The sequence below is a fragment of the Schistocerca serialis genome, chromosome 1 (genome assembly GCF_023864345.2).
Source record: "Schistocerca serialis cubense isolate TAMUIC-IGC-003099 chromosome 1, iqSchSeri2.2, whole genome shotgun sequence".
In the NCBI taxonomy this organism is placed as follows: domain Eukaryota; kingdom Metazoa; phylum Arthropoda; class Insecta; order Orthoptera; family Acrididae; genus Schistocerca; species Schistocerca serialis.
In genome coordinates this window covers 341382726-341407300 of record NC_064638.1, presented here as the reverse complement: position 1 = coordinate 341407300, position 24575 = coordinate 341382726, and the positions used below count along the sequence as shown (strand labels likewise).

Below are 24575 nucleotides of genomic sequence, written 5' to 3'. Positions count from 1 at the left end.
ACGTTAAGTCTGGTTAAAAATGGAAAGTGACGCGGACCTTGATCAAGCGTCACTTCCTTTTAACTGTATGGTATGTGTTATATTGCATTTAGGAACTTTCGGGTAATTGAACATGTATCAATAATTACAGATTTCTGTAGTTGTATATATAAGTTTGGATGTAGCTGTATTGCATTGATGTACTGGTGGATATTGTGTGGTATGACTCCTGTAGTTGATAGTATAATTGCTATAATGTCAACTTTATCCTGATGCCACATGTCCTTGACTTCCTCAGCCAGTTGGATGTATTTTTCAATTTTTTCTCCTGTTTTCTTTTGTATGTTTGTTGTATTGGGTATGGATATTTCGATTACTTGTGTTAATTTCTTCTTGGTGAGTATGATGTCAGGTTTGTTATGTGGTGTTGTTTTATCTGTTATAATGGTTCTGTTCCAGTATAATTTGAATTAATCATTCTCCAGTACACTTTGTGGTGCATACTTGTATGTGGGAACATGTTGTTTTATAAGTTTATGTTGTAAGGCAAGCTGTTGGTGTATTATATTTGCTACATTGTCATGTCTTCTGGGGTATTCTGTATTTGCTAGTATTGTACATCCGCTTGTGATGTGATCTACTGTTTCTATTTGTTGTTTGCAAAGTCTGCATTTATCTGTTGTGGTATTGGGATCTTTAATAATATGCTTGCTGTAATATCTGGTGTTTATTGTTTGATCCTGTATTGCAATCATGAATCCTTCCGTCTCACTGTATATATTGCCTTTTCTTAGCCATGTGTTGGATGCATCTTGATCGATGTGTGTCTGTGTTAGATGATACGGGTGCTTGCCATGTAGTGTTTTCTTTTTCCAATTTGCTTTCTTCGTATCTGTTGATGTTATGTGATCTAAAGGGTTGTAGAAGTGGTTATGCAATTGCAGTGGTGTAGCCGATGTATTTATATGAGTGATTGCTTTGTGTATTTTGCTAGTTTCTGCTCGTTCTAGAAAGAATTTTCTTAAATTGTCTACCTGTCCATAATGCAGGTTTTTTTATATCAATAAATCCCCTTCCTCCTTCCTTTCTGCTTAATGTGAATCTTTCTGTTGCTGAATGTATGTGATGTATTCTATATTTGTGGCATTGTGATCGTGTAAGTGTATTGAGTGCTTCTAGGTCTGTGTTACTCCATTTCACTACTCCAAATGAGTTGGTCAATATTGGTATAGCATAAGTATTTATAGCTTTTGTCTTGTTTCTTGCTGTCAATTCTGTTTTCAGTATTTTTGTTAGTCTTTGTCTATATTTTTCTTTTAATTCTTCTTTAATATTTGTATTATCTATTCCTATTTTTTGTCTGTATCCTAGATATTTATAGGCATCTGTTTTTTCCATCGCTTCTATGCAGTTGCTGTGGTTATCCAATATGTAATCTTCTTGTTTAGTGTGTTTTCCCTTGACAATGCTATTTTTCTTACATTTGTCTGTTCCAAAAGCCATATTTATATCATTGCTGAATATTTCTGTTATCTTTAGTAATTGGTTGAGTTGTTGATTTGTTGCTGCCAGTAGTTTTAGATCATCCATGTATAGCAAATGTGTGATTTTGTGTGGGTATGTTCCAGTAATATTGTATCCATAATTTGTATTATTTAGCATGTTGGACAGTGGGTTCAGAGCAAGGCAGAACCAGAAAGGACTTAATGAGTCTCCTTGGTATATTCCACGCTTAATCTGTATTGGCTGTGATGTGATATTATTTGGATTTGTTTGGATATAAGTGTGGTTTTCCAATTTTTCATTACTATGTTTAGGAACTGTATCAATTTAGGATCTACTTTGTAATTTCCAATATTTGTAGTAACCATGAGTGGGGTACACTATCAAAAGCTTTTTGGTAATCAATGTATGTGTAGTGTAGTGACCTTTGTTTGGTTTTAGCTTGATATGTCACCTCTGCACCTCTGGGTGGGTTTTATTTCATGGCTGTGTGACTTAGCCTTATGCTGTGTGACTTGGCCTTATGCTGCTGTGTAAGTCACGTGACCAAGAGTGTGACGTAGCCACCGCGCGAGGCGGGTGGCCTTGAGTGTGACTTAGCCTTATGCTACTGTGCAAGTCACGTGACCAAGCGCGTGACCTTGAGTGTGTGAGAGAGAGCGTTGTGGAGTGTGTGAGAGAGAGCGCAACACGGGCCCTAGTATTACTAGGCCCTTGTTGCTGGAAAATCAAACTGTGGGTTGCGCAATCGGGACTGATAAGGCGCGCTGGCGCTGTGCGCGCCTGGTGGGGGACGGGAAGTACATCCTGTTCTGAGGCAGCAGCATGCTCAGTCGACTCGAGGCAGCCACACGAAGCACACAGCCAAGGTGATAGGAACTATGGAACAGCTGTTGTACATACTGATAAACCATTTTCATTGTATACAAGGAACAGAAGACGTGTTAATGCCAATGAACACGTCTTCTGTTCCTTGTATACAATGAAAATGGTTTATCAGTATGTACAACAGCTGTTCCATAGTTCCTATTACTTTGTACACCAATAGAAAACGTACGATAGGAAATAATGTCTGTGTCATAGTACGATTCCAATCCTTGTAATGCTTTATCACTAACTCGTACTATGGCAAGTGTTAACCATGCATTACCAGGAACAACTTCTGTAGTAGTACATGAAAAGTTAATCTTGCATCCAACAAATGTGATAGGTCCAGTCAGTAGCTCTTCTTGAGAAACATTGTAAGGAACAAAACTGAAAGTGCCCACTGTTTTATACACTGGAAGTCTGCTCCTTCTTCTATACATTCTCCTCCTGTAAGGCATGGCTGTGTGCTTCGTGCGGCTGCCTCGAGTCGACTGAGCATGCTGCTGCCTCAGAACAGGGTGTATTTCCTGTCCCCCACCAGGCGCGCACAGCGCCAGCGCGCCTTATCAGTCCCGATTGCGCAACCCACAGTTTGATTTTCCAGCAACACGGGCCTAGTAATAGTCGCTCTTTACATCCTCGTGCTCCTTTGCAACAGCCTTTTTGTTCTTCACCACTGGAAGTCGAGATTGCACCTTATTGTATCTCATGAGTTGTGTGTGCCAAGCAACTATTAACATTTCACAGGATAGCAATTAGGAAATTTTTGAAACGTGTGTAATAAAAAGGAAAACTGTTCAAACTGGATCCATCAGCAGAAAAGAAAACAGTAAATTCAGTATTTTATGAAAGCATAAGCACATTTTGCTGTACAGAGGACCTGTGAAAGGATGCGAGCATGCTGTTTGAGATGATCATAATGATAATGCATTGCAGCCCCACGAATCCCACTAAAATAATTGGATGTGCCGTCTGATTCTGAGCATTTTAATTTCTTTCTTCATTTTTGCATGTACGTAATCAACAACCGTTCCCAGCACCATCAGTGCATCTTCCATTTCACTAATGCCAACTATGGTCAGCAGATGAAACACTGATAATGATCCAATGAGACTCTCATTGCCATACTGCAGCCCGCCAACATGAACCAGGTTGCAACAACCACTCTAATGGCTTAATGATCTGACAAGAGTTTACCTCACTCAGGCACTATGCTACTGTGGCTGGGCTTTACCTCACTCAGCTGCTATGCTAATGTCTCTGAACAGTTATCCTGTCGAAGGAAGGACAGGTGTTTTATTTGGTGTATGGCAACATGGACAAACAACCACCTTCGTGATGAACAGTTTCACTCAGGAAATCATTTGGAACACCACCATCTTCCCACCCACCATCCTGTCCCAACTCCCACATAAAAATTTTAATACAGAATTCATTTGGTATCAATGAATGCTTGAGTTTTTTTTCCTGAATGAAGTTCAGCAGCCCAGAAAATATCATTATTGATGCATCACATTGAGGTGAAATGTGATGGTTAACTGATCAACTTATTCCTGGGCAATGGTTACAGCAAAATCTAGCGAGTTGGATGTTATAGCAAATCATTGAGAATTTCCCACAGAGCAATCTGCTCAAAGCTTTAAGAGTGAAAAAGAGAGATCAACAGCATAGAAGGATAAGTTGAGTACCAAGAGGCTTTCAGGAGATTAACCCTTGGGTCATGTGTCATTAGAGCCACAAAGCACATGATGTGCAATAAAACTCTCACTGAGAGGCAGAGACGTGTGTGATAAGGGTGGGATTCTCATTCACTTGACTGTCACTAGGCGAACGTAAAGATAACATACTGCCACCTTATTCAGAAAATATGCATTAACAGCAAGTTAATTTCTAAGTTTGTATTGAATTTTAACATTGGAGGTTTAGATGACTGGCTGTTGACTGAGAATTGTCTAAAATGTTAGACAGAAGCAGTTCAGTATTGTCAAATAGTTTCAGCCAGTTTTTATGGGGCTGTGATCTCCTTCAGTTGTCCTTTCTGGTTTTGTATTTAGCATCTTTGTAGTCCAGGATACAATTGCTGATTTTTCATATTTACCTGCAACGTCTATATTGAGGAGATCTTTGTATTTCTATTACAACTTCCGGTTTAACTTGTAAAGGACTCAGTTTGAAAACTTATTACCCAAACATTCTTTCCTTCAATTCTGACTGCACGTTCTCAGGATTTTTTTCATAGGGTAGTGATGATTAACACATCATTCCTGTTTCATGTGCAACTTTACAATAGTTACTGTACTCTTGCAATTTACGATGCTGCACTCGTATTACAAAATATCTGACAGAGTTGGACAATTGTGAATGGGCCATATAACAAATAAAAATCAGCCTTGTTGTATTCTAGTAACACTAAAGTACTGAAGTAATATATAAATGCTTCTCAAGCCATTATCTCCTTCATGCTGTTCCTCACATAAGTTATTTTCTTCTTCACGTTCATATTTAACCAATTAAATGTCCATGTTCACTGAGTATCTGCAAGACACGAGAAGTGTGCCATTTCTAAGCTATTTTACTGACAAGGATTCCTACAACACTCTGCCAAGCTTTCCAGATACAAAAAGGTAAGACCTTTCTTAAGGCTCCATGTATTTGTTTCAATATCGGGAAAAGAATCTGTGATAACGTATATGGTCTGTTGCAGTTCATAGATTTGTTAAATGTACCAATTTTGGAGGTCTATCCTCAGAAGATCTTACAGTAGATGGGTTTTACGATTTCCTAACGGTACACTATCCCATTACGCAGTTATATGCTGACTCACATAAAGCTTCACATGCCCCAGCATTCCTAATACAGTTTACATCCCCTGAGGTCACTCACTAATGGCTATTTTAGTAACAAGCACCAACCACTGCTTACCTTTCAGGATTACTTATCACAAGTTGCACGTGAACTGCTGTTTTATCATCAATATTACTGTTATATAAGGTACTGATTTTGTTGTGCACCTGCCATGCCTGCTTCAGCCTTCCAATGGCTGGGACTCAAGCTTTACTATGCTGCAGGCCTCTGACTCAACATAAAAATTTATGAAAACACCAGAATAAAGATGACTGCCTGCAGCTAAGGACAGCTTGGGACCCAGCCATCAGAAGGTTGAAGTGGGCACAGTGGGTGTGCAACGAAAACATTACCTTATATGGTGCTGGAGCGAACATAATTGATATCAAGGAAGGCAGTGTGGTTATATGAGGACAATAGCAGCAACATAAAGACAGTCATCATCTGATAATGGCCAAGGAGTACTCAGCTGAAGGCTCATGGATAAAAATCACTGGATGCAGATGGAAGCTCTTAATATTACTATTGGTAAAAAATTAAAAATAACTTGCATGCAGAAATATGGAGAGAAAATGAGACTATGGCACAGAATTAAAAACTTACTAAATAAGCTGAAATACAAAGATATTCTCTACAGGTCTCTGCAACTTGTGCTGGCAAAAGTGTATTTACATCAGCATATGAATATAGTTTTACTGTTTCTGAAGCATTGTATTCACGAACGAGCGAATCTATTGTATCACCAGGTATCTGAAAAAAGGAAATATACATGTGAATTACCCACTGTGTTTAATATTTCACAAATACTTTCATTTATTCACAGAAAATTTCAAAAATACCTTATTCAGAGCTTTACGGGCTATTTCAAGTTTGCCTGATGCTATGAATTGCCGTATTATTGCATTTGCTTGCCAGAGCAACTCAAATCGTTGTTCTGGGTACACCACAAGCCAATTTAGAGCATTCACCTTTTCTGTATCTTGCGACGTTTCTTCATGTTGCAGTCCAAATTCTAATTCTGAGTCTGCTCTCCTCCTGTAAGAGTTCATTTATTTACTGCAAAGAGGAAAGTCTATGTATATATGGCTAAATATGAGATGTCTGCCTTCCTGTCGAAGACATGGCTGCTGCCTGAATCATGAGCACACAGAACCACAATATTTTTAGTGGATCTATGTGGTGGTGTCAACATCTAAAAAGTAATTTCATACACGTCTCCTTTTTTCTGGAAGTAAGTAGGAAAATGTTAGTCATCTCTTTGAGGATGGTAGTATTCTACATTCAGATTGTAAAATCAATAGATACTTCATTACTCCCTCTTCAGTTGTACCTGCGCATTTACTTCAATGGCAAACAGACATAAAATTTATTAAATTTGACTTCAATAAATGAAATCATCAAGCAGAAAAACAATTAATTAAAACGGTTCGTTTTTACATTCTTTCAGTACCTATTTATCGTTTATACACCTTGTAAGCAGTGTTAACCAGTCAAGTCCAGCTGAGGTTCTGTAATAGGAAACATCCTTATTTTACATTAAAAATTAAAGCCAACTCGTGACTATTTCATTACGTAAAATTATTTTCTCCACAAAATCCACACCCTCCTGCACCAAAGTCCACTAGTAATCACAACAGTGAATATTTCAACCATGGTCAACTTCATTCAATGCATGCAGAAGTCTTCAGATTTACACTGCAAATTCTGTAGTTTAAGGAATATGATGCAGACTGGTTCTGTGATCCTACAGCATGTACTTTGTTTCATAGACTTAAGTTAGATGACTGCAAACTGCCTCAACATTTATAGCTGTGAAAATAGGACTTGCTACTTTGCTAGATCTTCTCTTGTGCATATCACACATGTAACACTTGTCCCAAACTTAAGGCAAATGCAATCTCAATGTCACTCATATTTTCTACATCATCTGCAGCAGATGCACTGCTTTTTGAGTATTATAAGTCTTTTTATTAAATGACTATTGAAGCAGATGTGCAGCAGAAAATCAGCTCGGAAGAGGTAGGAAAATATTTTTGTGATAACTGTTTTATTGTGAATGACAAAAGAAAGTTCTGGACGAACTTCAGCCACTGAAGAGTAATTGAATTCGGTAACTTTAAATTCAGGAGGCATTGCACTCAAACTTCTTAGGAGTATGGGCAAACACTCACTTAAGATGGGAAAGCCATATAGAAACACTAAACAGAAAACTATGTTGTTACATGTTAAGAATACTTAAGAAGTAGAACTACAATACAGAAACATTTACATGCTTATCTTTCAGTCGTACATAATTTAAAGAAGACTGAGGACTATTCTGGTGTACATAATCTCTAAATTTCAGATGAGATCTGTAAGAATTATAGAAGCATCTACCGAATGAAATTGTGTACGGAAATTTTTAAAGAACTTAAAATGATGAATTTGTCTGTCATTTACAAATGCAAAGGCTTCCTTAAGTCTCATGAGGAGCAGTATTAAACAGTAATTTTCATTAGTAAGAAACAAGAAACCAAGATGATTTTGATAGGACAGAGTGGCTCTATATCAAAAAAGTGTGCTGTATCAAACAAAACTTTCAATTGAAGCTTTGCCTTGAAGACTTACATATTTCAGGACCACACATGTTCAAAAAAGGAACTAAAATATGATGGAGGTCAACAGCTTCTGCAGCACTGACAAATTTAAGAAGCATCATCAGGAATTAAATGTAATGAATCTTTTAAATTAACCCTCGAGCAGGTGCACCTATGTATAAAGTGCACCAATCACAAATAACATTGTCTTGTACCGTTCCACCATTGCTTTACAACTGCGAGCAGGTACTTATTCCTTCGTTACTGCTTTAGCTAACACAATGCTAAGTTGTACTGCCATACATCAATGTTTGCAGCAGTAGTATAAAATGAGAAACAAGGTAGGTAAGAAAAAATTTACAATTCGTGCAAGAAAGGACCCAGATTCTAAGCTGGTGGCATAATCTCACAATGAGGCAGCTTTCAACAATATAATCAGCAATAAAATATGTGGTTGGCTGGGATCTGATGCAACATGTGCTGATGTGCTCTTATTAATGATTCAAGTGGGTTATTACTGTGGGGTAATACTTGTACACAACAACAGAGTGATGTAACGAAAGTTTTTTATTATTGTTTAATTTGTAGTGTGATTTAGCACAGTTAATGGAAGTTTATTTTATCTTTACTTAATGAAATTATGATTAAACTGTGATTTTGCTCATACATGTTTATCACGGCAACATAAAGAAAGCTATTCTTTACATCTATATAAAGTATGCTGCGCACCCACTCATATCATAAAATATACCGCATCCCCTCGAAGGTTAATTTCCAAATGACATGGGATGTAACGGTTTCAGTGGCAGTCCACTGTGACAAGTGACAATGACAGTGACATATAATTATATTCTGGGTGATATGTATGTGGGTGGGTGCTAAATAAATATGATACAGTTATCAAGAAACAGTTTACAGCATCTACAACAGAAAACTATCATTATCGGCACTGGTTTGCTATAGATTCTGATGGTAACAGCCCTATCATGTAATTGTTGGCAGTACCTCACTCTCTGCACTACCCTCCTATTAGTTATAAATACTACTTCCATTGTATCATTTTCTGCTGCTGTTGATATTAGCCTAAACTATCTTACCAGAAATCCTTGTCTTCTTTCCATTTTACCTCACTGATGCCCACTATAGTACCTAGACTGAGCCTGAACATTTCCCTTTTCAGATTTTCCAGCTTTCCTACCATATTCAAACTTCTAACATTACATGCCCTGACTATCAGAATGTTACCCTTTCATTGGTTATTCAATCTTTTTCTCATAGCTACCTTCCCCTTGGCAATTTCCTCCACAGCTCTGAATGGTGGATTAGTCTGGAATCTCTTGCAAATGGAGAGACCATCATGACACTTCTCAATTACATGCCCCACATCCCATGTGCCCTTAATGCTGTGGTTTTCACCGCTTCTGCATTTATCACTGCTAGTTCTTCCACCTTCAGAAGCATTTTCCCATCCCAAGGGCAAGAGAGTGCCCTGAACCTCTGTCTGCTCCTCCGCCCTCTTTGACAAGGCCATTGGCAAAATGACGGCAACTTCTTACGCTGGATGCCTTGGCCGTTGTTGTTGTTGTTGTTGTCTTCAGTCCTGAGACTGGTTTGATGCAGCTCTCCATGCTACTCTACCCTGTGCAAGCTTCTTCATCTCCCAGTACCTACTGCAACCTACATCCTTCTGAATCTGGTTAGTGTATTCATCTCTTGGTCTCCCTCTACGATTTTTACCCTCCACACTGCCCTCCAATACTAAATTGGTGATCCCTTGATGTCTCAGAACATGTCCTACCAACCGATCTCTTCTTCTAGTAAAGTTGTGCCACAAGCTCCTCCTCTCCCCAATTCTATTCAATATCTCCTCATTAGTTATGTGATCAACCCATCTAATCTTCAGCATTCTTCTGTAGCACCACATTTCAAAAGCTTCTATTCTCTTCTTGTCTAAGCTATTTATCGTCCACGTTTCACTTCCATACATGGCTACACTCCATACAAATACTTTCAGAAACGACTTCCTGACGCTTAAATCTACACTCTATGTTAACAAATTTTTCTTCTGAAGAAACGCTTTCCTTGCCATTGCCAGTCTACATTTTATATCCTCTCTACTTCGACCATCATCAGTTATTTTGCTCCCCAACTAGCAAAACTCCTTTACTACTTTAAGTGTCTCATTTCCTAATCTAATTCCCTCAGCATCACCTGACTTAATTCGACTACATTCCATTACCCTCGTTTTGCTTTTGTTGATGTTCATCTTACATCCTCCTTTCAAGACACTATCCATTCCTTTCAGCTGCACTTCCAAGTCCTTTGCTGTCTCTGACACAATTACAATGTCATCGGCGAACCCCAAAGTTTTTATTTCTTCTCCATGGATTTTAATACCTACTCCAAATTTTTCTTTTGTTTCCTTTACTGCTTGCTCAATATACAGATTGAATAACATCGGGGACAGGCTACAACCCTGTCTCACTCCCTTACCAACCACTGCTTCCCTTTCATGTCCCTCGACTCTTATAACTGCCATCTGGTTTCTGTATAAATTGTAAATAGCATTTCGATCTCTGTATTTTACCCCTGCCACCTTCAGAATTTGAAAGAGAGTATTCCAATCAACATTGTCAAAAGCTTTCTCTAAGTCTACAAATGCTAGAAACATAGGTTTGCCTTTTTCTTCTATGATAAGTCGTAGGGTCAGTATTGCCTCACGTGTTCCAGCATTTCTACGGAATCCAAACTGATCTTCCCCCAGGTCGGCTTCTATCAGTTTTTCCATTTGTCTGTAAAGAATTCGCATTAGTATCTTGGAGCTGTGACTTATTAAACTGATAGTTCGGTAATTTTCACATCTGTCAACACCTGCTTTCTTTGGGATTGGGATTATTATATTCTTCTTGAAGTCTGCGGGTATTTCGCCTGTCTCATACATCTTGCTCACCAGATGGTAGAGTTTTGTCAGGACTGGCTCTCCCAAGGTTGTCAGTAGTTCTAATGGAATGTTGTCTACTCCGGGGGCCTTGTTTCGACTCAGGTCTTTCAGTGCTCTGTCAAACTCTTCACGCAATATCGTATTTCCCATTACATCTTCATCTACATCCTCTTCCATTTCCATAATATTGTCCTCAAGTACATCGCCCTTGTATAGGCCCTCTATACTCCTTCCACCTTTCTGCTTTCCCTTCATTGCTTAGAACTGGGTTTCCACCTGAGCTCTTGATATTCATGCAAGTGGTTCTCCTTTCTCCAAAGGTCTCTTTAATTTTCCTGTAGGCAGTATCAATCTTACCCTTAGTGAGATAAGCCTCTACATCCTTACGTTTGTCCTCTAGCCATCCCTGCTTAGCCATTTTGCGCTTCCTGTCGATATCATTTTTGAGACGTTTGTATTCCTATTTGCCTGCGGGTATTTCGCCTGTCTCATACATCTTGCTCACCAGATGGTAGAGTTTTGTCAGGACTGGCTCTCCCAAGGTTGTCAGTAGTTCTAATGGAATGTTGTCTACTCCGGGGGCCTTGTTTCGACTCAGGTCTTTCAGTGCTCTGTCAAACTCTTCACGCAATATCGTATTTCCCATTACATCTTCATCTACATCCTCTTCCATTTCCATAATATTGTCCTCAAGTACATCGCCCTTGTATAGGCCCTCTATACTCCTTCCACCTTTCTGCTTTCCCTTCATTGCTTAGAACTGGGTTTCCACCTGAGCTCTTGATATTCATGCAAGTGGTTCTCCTTTCTCCAAAGGTCTCTTTAATTTTCCTGTAGGCAGTATCAATCTTACCCTTAGTGAGATAAGCCTCTACATCCTTACGTTTGTCCTCTAGCCATCCCTGCTTAGCCATTTTGCGCTTCCTGTCGATATCATTTTTGAGACGTTTGTATTCCTATTTGCCTGCTTCATTTACTGCGTTTTTACATTTTCTCCTTTCATCAATTAAATTCAATATTTCTTCTGTTACCCAAGGGTTTCTACTAGCCCTCGTCTTTTTACCTATTTGATCCTCTGCTGCCTTCACTATTTCATCCCTCAAAGCTACCCATTCTTCTTCTACTGTATTTCTTTCCCCCCATTCCTGTCAATTGTTCCCTTATGTTCTCCCTGAAACTGTGTAGAATCTCTGGTTCTTGCAGTTTATCCAGGTCACTTCTCCTTAAATTCCCACCTTTTTGCAGTTTCTTCAGTTTTAATCTACAGATCATGACTAATAGATTGTGGTCAGAGTCCACATCTGCCCCTGGAAATGTCTTACAATTTAAAACCTGGTTCCTAAATCTGTGTCTTACCATTATATAATCTATTTGATACCTTTTAGTATCTCTAGGGTTCTTCCATGTATAAAACCTTCTTTCATGATTCTTAAACCAAGTATTAGCTATGATTAAGTTATGCTCTGCGCAAAATTCTATCAGGCAGCTTCCTCTTTCATTTCTTAGCCCCAATCCATATTCACCTACTATGTTTCCTTCTCTTCCTTCAGGAGGCATTGCACTCAAACTTCTTAGGAGTATGGGCAGACACTCACTTAAGATGGGAAAGCCATCCTGTTTCTACTGACGAATTCCAGTCACCCATGACTATTAAATTTTCATCTCCCTTCACTACCTGAATAATTTCTTTTATCTCATCATACATTTCATCAATTTCTTCGTCATCTGCAGAGCTAGTTGGCATATAAACTTGTACTACTGTAGTAGGCATGGGCTTCGTGTCTATCTTGGCCACAATAATGCGTTCACTATGCTGTTTGTAGTAGCTTACCCGTACACCTACTTTTTTTATTCATTATTAAACCTACTCCTGCATTACCCCTATTTGATTTTGTATTTATAACCCTGTATTCACCTGACCAGAAGTCTTGTTCGTCCTGCCACCAAACTTCACTAATTCCCACTATAACTTTAACCTATCCATTTCCCTTTTTAAATTTTCTAACCTACCTGCCCGATTAAGGGATCTGACATTCCACACTCCGATCCGTAGAACGCCAGTTTTCTTTCTCCTGATAACGACGTCCTCCTGAGTAGTCCCCACCCGGAGATCCGAATGAGGGACTATTTTACCCAAGAGGACGCCATCATTATTTAATCATATAGTAAAGTTGCATGCCCTCGGGAAAAATTACGGCTGTAGTTTCCCTTTGCTTTCAGCCGTTCGCAGTACCAGAACAGCAAGGCCATTTTGGTTAGTGTTACAAGGCCAGCTCAGTCAATCATCCAGACTGTTGCCCCTGCGACTACTGAAAAGGCTGCTGCCCCTCTTCAGGAACCACACGTTTGTCTGGCCTCTCAACAGATACCCCTTCGTTGTGGTTGCACCTACGGTACGGCTATCTGTATCGTTAAGGCACGCAAGCCTCCCCACCAGCAGCAAGGTCCATGGTTCATGGGGGCCTTGGCCAACATTACTAATTATTTTTATTCCAAAATTAACCAGTGCCGAGGTCATGTTTTTGATTACCAGACATAGATGCTACCCCTAGACCACAAATAAATACCTCGGGAGTACAATTACTGAAGTTGGGAGGCAGCTTGCATCTATTCTGCAGAACAGCACAGTACAGCTCAACGAAAGATCTACACCTAAAAGCTGGAATGTTGCACTGGTCACACTCATACTCAAGAAAGGAAATAATAACCCTGTGAATTAAAGATTCGTATCACTGGCATCGATTTGTGGTAAAATTCTGGAAAACATACTGTGCTCAAACACTATAATTACCTTGAAGAATACAGTCTATTGACGTACAGCCAATGAACATTCAGAGATCATTATTTTTGCCAGACACAACTAGCTCTTTACTAACACGAAGTGTTGTGTGCTGTCAACAGGGGATATCAAATTGATTTCATATTTCTATATTTCCAGAGAGACGTCTAATCAACCTTCACATGCCTACAGACTGTCGTCTCAGCTGTATGACTGGATTTGTGATTTCCTGCCAGAAAGGTCACAGTTCTTACAAATCAATGAAAGTAACTGAGTAAAACAGAAGTGATATCTGACATTCCCCAAGCAAGTAAGTATTATAACCCCTCTGCTGTTCCTAATATAGGTCAATGATTTATTGGACAATCTGTGTAGCCCTCTTAGATTGTTTGCAGATGATGCTGTCATTTATTGTGTCATAGTAACTTATCAGACCAAATGCAACTGCAAAATGACTTATACATGATATCTGTATGGTTCCAAAAGTGGCAATTGACTGTAAATAAGGGAAAGTATGTGGTCATACTCATGAGTACTAAAAGGAATCTGTTAAATTTCAGTTGCATAAGAAATCAAACAAATCTAAATGCTGTCAATTCAAATGAATACCCTGAGATTACAATTATGAATAACTTAACTGGGGAGCAAAATAACTGATGTTGGTCGAAGTAGAGAGGATATAAAATGTAGACTGGCAATGGCAAGGAAAGCGTTTCTGAAGAAGAGAAATTTGTTAACATCGAGTATAAATTTAAGTGTCAGGAAGTCATTTCTGAAAGTATTTGTATGGAGTGTAGCCATGTATGGAAGTGAAACATGGACGATAAATAGTTTGGACAAGAAGAGAATAGAAGCTTTCGAAATGTGGTGCGACAGAAGAATGCTGAAGATTAGATGGGTAGATCACATAACTAATGAGGAAGTTTTGAATAGGATTGGGGAGAAGAGAAATTTGTGGCACAACTTTACCAGAAGAAGGGATCGGTTGGTAGGACATGTTCTGAGGCATCAAGGGATCACCAGTTTAGTATTAGAGGGCAGCGTGGAGGGTAAAAATCGTAGAGGGAGACCAAGAGATGAATACACTAAGCAGATTCGGAAGGATGTAGGTTGCAGTAGGTACTGGGAGATGAAGAAGCTTGCACAGGATAGAGTAGCATGGAGAGCTGCATCAAACCAGTCTCAGGACTGAAGACCACAACCACAACCACAACCACAACCACAACAACAACAACAACAACAAGTACACTGAAATGCATCACTATGGATTAATGCGTTTAAACACACTTCATCAAACCCCACAGGTCTTCCAGAATGTGGAGAGTCACTAACGTCAAAACGATCCTCCTTAAAATGAGAACACCATTTTCTTGCTGTGCTCTGTCCACTGGCTTTATCTCCATCCACAGCACAAATTTTTATGGCTGCATCTGCTGCTGTCAACCCTTTACTGAACTCTTAACAGAAGATATGTCAGAAGTGGTCTGATTTCACCACTTGACACTCCATTTTTCTGCATCCACAGTCCACTTGCTGTTTCCAAATGACGATTAATAAATAAACCCATAGCAACCATCATACCAACATGCAGAACAAAAATGTTGTGAACTTATGCACCACCCTATTATAAAACCATTATTCAGCCTTTTACATCACGTGGTTCACAGCGCAGGATGATTATGGGGAAAGAGCTGAAAGAAAAGAAAAGCTGTAGGAATAGAATTAAAAGATGCTCAACAAATATCTCCCTTTTGGAACAGAGAACAGATAAAATGTATGGGAAATAATATACAAGGAAGATCCATAATATATTAAATAGAATACAGACAATTTTTTCGGTTTGTACACTTAATGAGAACTGGACACAAAAGAATACTCAAAAATGTATTTAAATACAGACCAAAAAACAGAAGGCACAAAAGAAGAGTGCAACTTAAATTGATTCAAGGGATAGAAGACAGTGAGACCAATAGAAATTCGGCTATTGAAGACACACAAAATGGGTATTATGGAGTCTGAAATGCAGGATGCACCAGGAGCTGAAGGACTGTGGGATGCTGTTCTCTTGGACAGGTGGGGAACCAAGTGATGCATCATTTCTACTCCCAAAACCACCACCACCACCACCACCACCACCACCACCACCACCCTATCATCCTTTCAAATACTTTACACAGCATGCTAGCAAGGTCAATTGTTTAATAACTGTCAATGGATTTTGAGTTTTTCCTAGCTTAAGAATGGAGACAATGTTATTATCTCCCCACTGCGAAGGGAGAACATCTTGTGGTCACACACAGTTGAAGATCCCGAGTACATGGAACTTTTGAGTGACATTCAGATGTTGGATCTTCTGATTATGAACTGAATCAGGATCTGGAGCCATATCACGTGACGAGTCAAGAGCCTGAAGCAGTTTTGAGTCAGTGAAAGGTTCATTATATAATTCAGTTGTGACCGGGGGCAAAGGATAGGGGGTGCCATCAGCTTTCTTTAACACATTCAAAATGTAGCTGGGTAAGAAGAGGACGCCGATGCAGTAACAAAGATGGTCACAAGGTGATCAGCAACAACTGACACACTGGTAGATATACCGCCATGCAGGAGGAGACCCGGGACAGTTGTTGATCTTTGGTGGCACAGAAAACTGAGATAGACACATAAGTTCCCAAGGAGGAGATGTATCACTCACTGGATTTAATTATGAAGCGAGCCTTAGCACAGAGCCACTTAGAAGTGTAATGGCAGTCTGTGAAGGATGTCATTTGAGATGGTGTAGGGCTGTCTGATTATCCTGAAGAGCTTTTTCCAAATCTATGGTCCACCATACCACTAGCTGGCAATGGAGGTGACCTGTAGGAAGGGGAATAGCAGCTCCAGTGCTGTGGGTAATCCAAATGGAGATGTTCCTCACAATTTTGTCAAGGCAGTGTGACAGAGAGGGGGCATATGGTACACAGTGATATAGACTTGCACACACCAGTTGGTTCTTTGAAGAGCCCAAAGTGATAAGTCGTACATCATGTAATGACAAGAAAGTGACTGGATCATCGGAAAATGTCACAGTCACAAAGACTGTCGCTGATATAAGCAGGTGGGAGTACAGCACGAGAAGTGATACCCGAAGGCTGTGCTGATATCATGAGGGAAAGGCCATATTGCCCCCATGATTAAGTTTGTTTATGCAACTGCCAGAGGTCGATGTCAAGGGTTGCTTTGTTTAAAAGAGTGGGAGGGGGGATGACCAAACTGCAGGGGCATCGGTCCCTTGTTCCCGGTAAAATAATTACACAAGGGAAAGAAGAAAAGAAAGGAGATGTACAGCACAATAGCAGAAGAAAGGAAGAATCAGAAGAATGTCAGAAGGACATCTAACCCTACTATGAGCAAAACAGGAAGAGAAAACCACAGAGAGAAGCAAGAAACAGGTAGACAGGGTACAAACAAGAGAGGAGATGACCGTGGCTGGCCGACCACAAGAATAAAAAGGAAGAGCCAGCCACTCTGCGACACATTAAAACATACACCCTAAAAGAATTAGAGTGCGGAAAACAAAGGGACGAAGGACATGCGCTAAAACTTATACAGAATGATAAAATCCACCGTCACATGTAAAACGTAAAACTAAATTAGCGGATGAGGCATTGTCAGCTAAAATTAATGTTAATGAGTTCAGCAACTGAAGAGTCCATCGCAGGGCAGCCAAAAGAGGACAGCTCACCAAGACATGGGCCACTGTAAGCTGGGCGCCACACTAACACTGAGGTGGGTGATGTCGAGGGAGTAAATAAGCTATGTACTGCTGACGACCTGGCTACAGAAGCGCACAAGTCGATATCACTGAGAGTGGCTACAGACAATTATTTTTTTTTCTAGGTTCAAAGTATGAGGTGTTTCTCAATAAGGGTAACAAACTTTAGAGACTGGTGAATGTGGTCATTCTCAAAACTGACAGATAGTGGTAGTACACAGGGCAAATTACTATGAAGTGGCTGGCCACAGTTTCCAAAAATCGTGTGTACACTAGGAATACATATGCACAAAGCACTGGCATTTAAAGCACCACATCTGGGGGTGAGAAATGATTTTGACCTCCACAAAATCAAGGATGACTTCACTGATGTCAACTTTCCTGTCCCAGTGGCCTTTGTACAGTATGCACAAAGTGAATCCCTCGCTTCTGGATGTGTTCATGTAGTTCTTTACCCATCTGCAGTGTTAGGTTTCAGTGAGACGTTAAACCCTGTATAATGTTTAGGTTCTTATGGGGTCTTATGATAACAGATACATCAGCAAGTTGCTTAAAAGAGAGTAACGCCTGGGACTGGATAGGATTAGCCATCTTAATTATGGCAGAACACTTTGTAATTTGGGAAGAAAGTTTGTAAAGCATTCAAATATTTTAAATATTCTCCACAAAGATCATTGGGTTACTAGAGACAAAGGATCCTCCATCTGTTCAGGTACAAAGCAGGGACTGATGTGAGTAAATATCAGATAGTTGCTTGGTTTTGTTTTCCTTTCATGCACAGGCACCTACTGTTTGGCATACGTGGGGAGGTGATAGCTTGGGCATCAACAGTGGGATACAGGCATGGTTGGAGAGCTGCCATCATATGGTTACTTCATGCCCCCCCTCCCACCCCTACCCATGTATTCTGTGAAAGAATTTTATGGAAGAGGAGGAAGGCAGCCCCAGATGTGTCGATCAAACATAAGTTAACTGAAATATGTAGTGTGAAACAAAGGGAATGAAGCGAGAAAAAGCCATAACTGACATCCTATGAGCAAGTAAGCTGACGCAAGTACTGGCCAGCCCCTCTATCTCTTTGTTAGTATTTGTTTCACATCTTTATATGAGATTTTCCATTAATCATCCCATGAGCAAGCTATGTTCTAATCAAGGAATCAGTGCTAGAGAAAAGTCTGAGGGAAGGTACAATCAGATAGCAAAACTGCATCAAAGGAAGAATGGAAGGAAATAAGATTAGGGTTTAATGTCACTTTGACATTGTCATCATTAGAGGCAGAGCACGAGCTACAAATGTGTCAAGGATGGGGAAGGGAATTGGCTGTGTTGTTTTGAAAGGGACCATTCCAGCATTTGCCTTGAGCGATTTAGATAAATCACAGAAAACCTAAATCTGGATGGCCAGACAAGGACTTCATCCGTCATCCTCACAAATTCGAGTCCAGTGTGCTAACCACTGTGCTGTCTCACTTGGTGCAGCAGAATAAAAGAAGTAGTCATGCGATGGCTTGGGGGCCCATGCACATCACGCACATACTCAAAAAAGAATTGTGAGACCCCTGGGAGATGTGTCCTGGGGGAAGGTATTAGTGGGGATGGTGGCCAAAAGGCCATTCATTTGGGTGAATAGCTGGTTGGTGGTCTTGCCCATATAAATTTCTGAGCAGACGTTATAGCAGGACTGGTAAATAATATGACTGCTTTCATAGGTGGCCCTGCCTCTGATGTGATAGGATATACCTGTGATGAGACTGAAGTAGGTTTTGCTTTGTAGGAGCGTCAGACTGGTCTTGTACCTGGGTCTTCTACCCAAGTGGCAAGGGCCTGGAGGTAGGTGTGCCACATGGATAGGCCAGCAAATTTCGTACACAGAGCAGGCCTGTTGCCACATATGGCCAGATCTATAACCCTGACAACTGTCACTTGTGCTGGCCATTCTGAGCAACACCTTGTGGACCAACTGAAAGTTTCAATGTGTGTCTAGTTTTCCATCTACTTTTCAATTTGTTGGGGACAGTTCTAAAGGCAAAGCTTCCATGACAGGTTGGCTTTAACATCACGCAACATTGCTTGGCATAGTCCTACTGACTGTGGTACGAAAGAGAGGTCAGCATCTTCTGGCTGCACTCCTAAATGGTAGCACGATATTCACCACATTACTATTAAAAGGCAACTCGAGGACAGTTTCACAGTTATTGATAATGTGAAAAGATTACGTTAAAAAGAATGTGTCACAACAAAAGTACAAGTATCATACACTGCAATGCACAAATTACTTATTATGGAATCTTTCAGCTACAATGAAGATTAATTAACAGAATAAAGGCACTCATATCAAAGAAACTGAACTTTAATTGCTGTGCACTTCAAACAAAAAATGTTATTTACATTTTTTAGACTAGATATACTCGATTACCTTATATTCTCTACAGTTGTCTTTGTGACTGCACATATGTCTAGGCCTGCATCTTCACCATCTGCCAAACACTGTAGTTGTAACTCTGGGTCCACAATTTTTTGCAAGAACTCAGAATATAATGTTATCTGGTCATCTTGGGGAAGGAGAGATGCATAATAGGCTACAAGACAAGGCTGCTGCCATCCTATCAGCACCTAGATAAAGATATAACAGTTCAGGGAAACTGGATTCTTTCACACTGCTAGATGTAACATAAATCTTTGTATAATAAACTAGGTCCAATGATAGCTGTGAGGTTGGGGAGATGAGTATTTGCATATGAACTAGCATTACAGAAACAATAAGAGGTTTAAAATTTCCTTCCATCTGTAGCTCCTGTTCTGGTTATTCGACTTCTAAAGCGAACAGATGCAATCTTTTTCATTAATGGAAAAGCTCATTTTAAGATGTGGAACAAATTTTAACAAAGAGATAGAGGGGCTGGCCAGTACTTACCTCAGCTCAGTTCAGCCGATAGATTCACAATACAGAACAGAAAATTTACATTCCTAGCTTTCGGAACTTTGTTCCTTCATCAGGGAGGAGAGAGAGAGAGGAAAAAGGGAAAGTGGATTCAGTTACTCACAACCCAGGTTATGAAGCAACAGGAAAAGGTAAACAGGGAGGGTAGCAAGGATGGAAGCATGGTTGTCAGAGGGAAGCCAAAGATATTCTACTGTTAAGTACTGTGCCAGCTTCAAACAAAAGAGGATGCATACAGAAGTAAAGAGGTATATAGTTTAAAGATAATCACAACTATGTAGGATGAAAAGATGCGTGAATGGCTAAAGAGGAGAGGGGAAAAAGGAGAAGACTTAAGAGTAAATAGGAGTGAGGTTGGTTAACGTAGTTTCAGTCCAGGGGGATGGCGGGGTGAAAGGATGTGTTGGAGTGCAAGTTCCCATCTCCGCAGTTCCGAGGGACTGGTGTTGGTGGGAGAAGCCAAATGGTATGTACGTTGTAGCAGGTTCCTAGGTCTCTAGAATTATGCTGGATGGCATGCTCTGCTACTGGGTATTGGACATCTCCTAGGCGGACAGTTCGTCTGTGCCCGTTCATGCGCTCAGCCAGTTTAGTTGTCATCATACCGATGTTAAAGGCTGTCCAGTGCAGGCATGTCAGCTGATAAATGACATGTGTTGTTTCACATGTGGCCCTGCCTTGAATTGTGTATGTTTTACCAGTAGCGGGACTGGAGTAGGTGGTTGTGGGGGGATGCATGGGGTAGGTTTTGCAGCGGGGTCGGTTACAGGGGTAGGAACCACTGGGTCGAGGTGGTGGTCTGGGAATATTGTAGGGTTTGACAAGGATGTTACGGAGGTTGGGGGGGGGGGGGGGGGGGGGGGGACGAAAGGCAACTCTGGATGGCGTGGGGAGAATATTGTCAAGGGATGATCTCATTTCAGGGCTTGACTTGAGAAAGTCATATCCCTGGCGGAGTAATTTGTTGATGTATTTGAGGCCAGAATAATATTGGGTGACAAGAGGGATGCTTCTGTGTGGTCTGGGGGTAGGAACAGTGTTGTTGGACAGGGAGGAATGTATTGCTTGGGAGATCTGTTTGTGGACAAGGTCTGCAGGATAATTGTGGGAGAGGAAAGCACTGGTCAGGTTACTGATTTAATTGTTGAGGGATTTGTCACTGGAGCAGATACGTTTGCCACAAATACCTAGGCTGTAGGGAAGGGAGCGCTTGATGTGGAATGGATGGCAGCTATCAAAGTGAAGGTACTGTTGTCTGTCTGTGGGTTCGATGTGGACAGAGGTGTGGATGTGAGCTTCAAAAAGATGAAGGTCAACATCCAGGAAGGTGGCTTGGGTTTTAGAGAAGGACCAGGTGAAATTCTGATTCGAAAAGGAGCTGAGGTTGCTTCATAACCGGGGTTGTGAGTAACTGAATCCACTTTCCCTTTTTCCCTTTTTTTCCCCTCTCTCCTCGCTGATGAAGGAACAAAGTTCCGAAAGCTAGGAATGTAAAGTTTTTGTTCTGTATTGTGAATCTATCGGCTGTACTGAGCTGAGGTAAGTACTGGCCAGCCCCTCTATCTCTTTGTTAGTAGATGCAATCTTTTCTTCTTCATCCCACAGTGGAAAAGAAACGAGTTTTGAAAATCTCAATATGTGAAATTTTTATTATGTAACTGTATGGAGAAGTCACTAACAAATCTTCACAACAAAGCCCCACCACTGTACTTTTCAAAACAATTTCTACTGGGTACCATACTCCCGCTTGCCTCTAACTGTCCAACTGAATTCTTTGAGTTCAGTTGCATTTATTATTAATACATCTGACTTGTTATAATTATTAGTTTATATGTACAGCACATTGGTGATATCAGAGTTATACAATGCTATAGATACGAACAGATGTACAAAGGAGATATTCATCCATTTCATTGCATGAATGCACATAGCAACAACACATAAAAATGAATGTATTCAAAACCTTAAACTATTATTAATTATATCACAACAGAAACAATGGAAAATCCAGGATGGAATTTAACAACATTATGAGAAAGATAGTCGCTGTTCACCATTTAGCGGAGATGCTGAGCTGAAGATAGGCACAGCAGAAAGACTGTCACACATTAAGCTTTCAGCCAATAAGGCCTTCATCACTCACACACACACACACACACACACACACACACACACACACACACACACACACACACAGAGAGAGAGAGAGAGAGAGAGAGAGAGAGAGAGATGTCTATGGTTCCAACACCTGTGTGTGTATTTTTACAATGGCCTTGTTGGCTGAAAACTCACTTTCCGACAGTCTTTTTGTGGTGCCTATCTGTGACTCACCATCTTCATTATATGCCAAGCAGCAAGTATCCTTTTCATAATAGTGTTACATTCCATCTTAGGAATACTTATTTAAGATTTTTTTTTTTCAGTCGCACATTATACTTATGATATTTTTTTATTTCAGTCAAGCAACTTACCTTTATATATTCCACAAGAACTAAGTCTCCAATATCATCACGTTTGGACACACCAGCCATCCTAAAGAAAAGTACAAGATGGGCAAGAAAGCGCAGAAACTGTGGGTCACAACTGGAAATCCAGCAACTTATTTTTTCCATCAGAAGTGCTATTTCATCCATTATAAGCATCTGTTGAACCACACACATAGGTTCATTTGCTGTCAGTTTAATACTTGGGTCTTCACTTGATGCCAACTCTGAAAAAATTTCTTTCACAGACTTCCTGGGGGGGAAAAAAAGTTATTAAAGTCTTTTATATCTGCCAGACCAAGGCATAACACCCATAATCAGTCACATCTGAGACTGAGAATAAACGAACAAATGTATGTATATCGGTGTAGTACCACAGAATATTTTGTCTACACTGAAGTTAAAACTCACATATTGTGCACATCTTTATCAATCAATGTTTATCAAATATAAAATATTTATGCTGGTTGAAAATAATGTTGATATACAAATTATAAAACACAATGAGGATTTAAAATCTAATTATATCCTGTAAAAAGTCATGCCTATACAGCCATAATAAGGCGTATTATTTATCTTATCTCCACAGTATACAGATCATCCTTTATAGATGTTATTACTGTTAAACACTAAACAGCCACATTTACTGGTTGTAACGGACACTACTGTTACATTAAGAAAACACTGAACTGGTCATCAGGGCAAAGAATCTCTCTGTACAGGTCTCTTGTTATGTCAAGAGACAACACCTAGATACATCTGCAGCATAAACACCCTATATACACACATCAAAAAAGTTTTGCCTAACCCCGGCTCTCAGAACTCCTAAAGATAGATGTTAAATGTGGATATTTTATCACAGACACGTCCCTTTGACTGTTCAGAGATGTCACTAAACCCACCCAAAGATGTAAACAACCAGCATGAGCAGCACCTATTACACGGAGGAGGTCCGACAGCCGATCAGTTCCAGTAATTCCACCAGAAAGGACGTACATGGCTCGTGTTCTCTGTAGTTCAACCGTGCCTAGATGGTCAGTACCACGGTTCGATCGTGTCCGCATTGTTACTTTGAGCCAGGAAGGGCTCTCAACAACGGAAGTGTCCAGACACCTCGAAGTGAACCAAAGCGATGTTATTCGGACATGGAGGAGATACAGAGACAGGATCTGTCAATGACATGCCTCGCTCAAGCCATTGAAGGGCTACTACTGCAGTGGATGACCACTACCTACGGATTATGACAGGCAGGAACCCTGACAGCAATGCCAGCATGTTGCATAATGCTTTTCGTGCAGCCACAGGACGTCGTGTTATGACTCAAATTGTGCCCAATAGGCTGCATGATGCGCAACTGCATTCCGGACATCCATCTTTGCAACCTTGACACCACGCAGTGCGGTACAGATGGGCCCAACAACAATACACCGAATGGACATCATGTTCTCTCCACTGATGAGTGTTACATATGCCTGCAACTAGACAATCATCGGAGACATGTTTGGAAGCAACCCAGTCAGGCTGAACGCCTTAGACACACTGTCCAGCGAGTGCTGCAGGGTGGGGAGGTTCCCTGCTGTTTTGGGGTGCCATTATGAGGGGTTGACATATTCTGCTGGTGGTCATGGAAGGCAGCGAAATGGCTGTACGATACATGAATGCCATCCTCCAACCGCGACTGCAACCATATCAGCAGCATATTGGCGAGGCATTCGTCTTCATGGATGACGATTCGCACCACTCTCGTGCACATGTTGTGAATGACTTCCTTGAGGATAACAACATTGCTCAACTAGAGTGGAAAGCATGTTCTCCAGACATGAACCCTATCGAACATGCCTGGGACAGATTAAAAAGGGCTGGTTATGGACGATGTGACCCACCAACCACACTGAGGGATCTACGTCGAAT

The 24575-nt window shown here is 40.5% G+C and overlaps 1 protein-coding gene across 1 annotated transcript in view; it reads right to left on the bottom strand.

Annotated features, from left to right (window-relative positions):
• The window catches only part of LOC126470044 (nuclear pore complex protein Nup107), a 260292-nt gene that overhangs the window by 27874 nt on the left and 207843 nt on the right, over nt 1-24575 (bottom strand). Inside the window, exons 9-12 of the mRNA XM_050097545.1 lie at nt 22653-22917; nt 19657-19853; nt 6033-6228; nt 5797-5943 (exon numbers count right to left, since the gene is read on the bottom strand). Of these exons, the coding sequence (XP_049953502.1) occupies nt 5797-5943; nt 6033-6228; nt 19657-19853; nt 22653-22917 (805 nt within the window). The remainder of the gene's footprint in view (nt 1-5796; nt 5944-6032; nt 6229-19656; nt 19854-22652; nt 22918-24575) is intronic.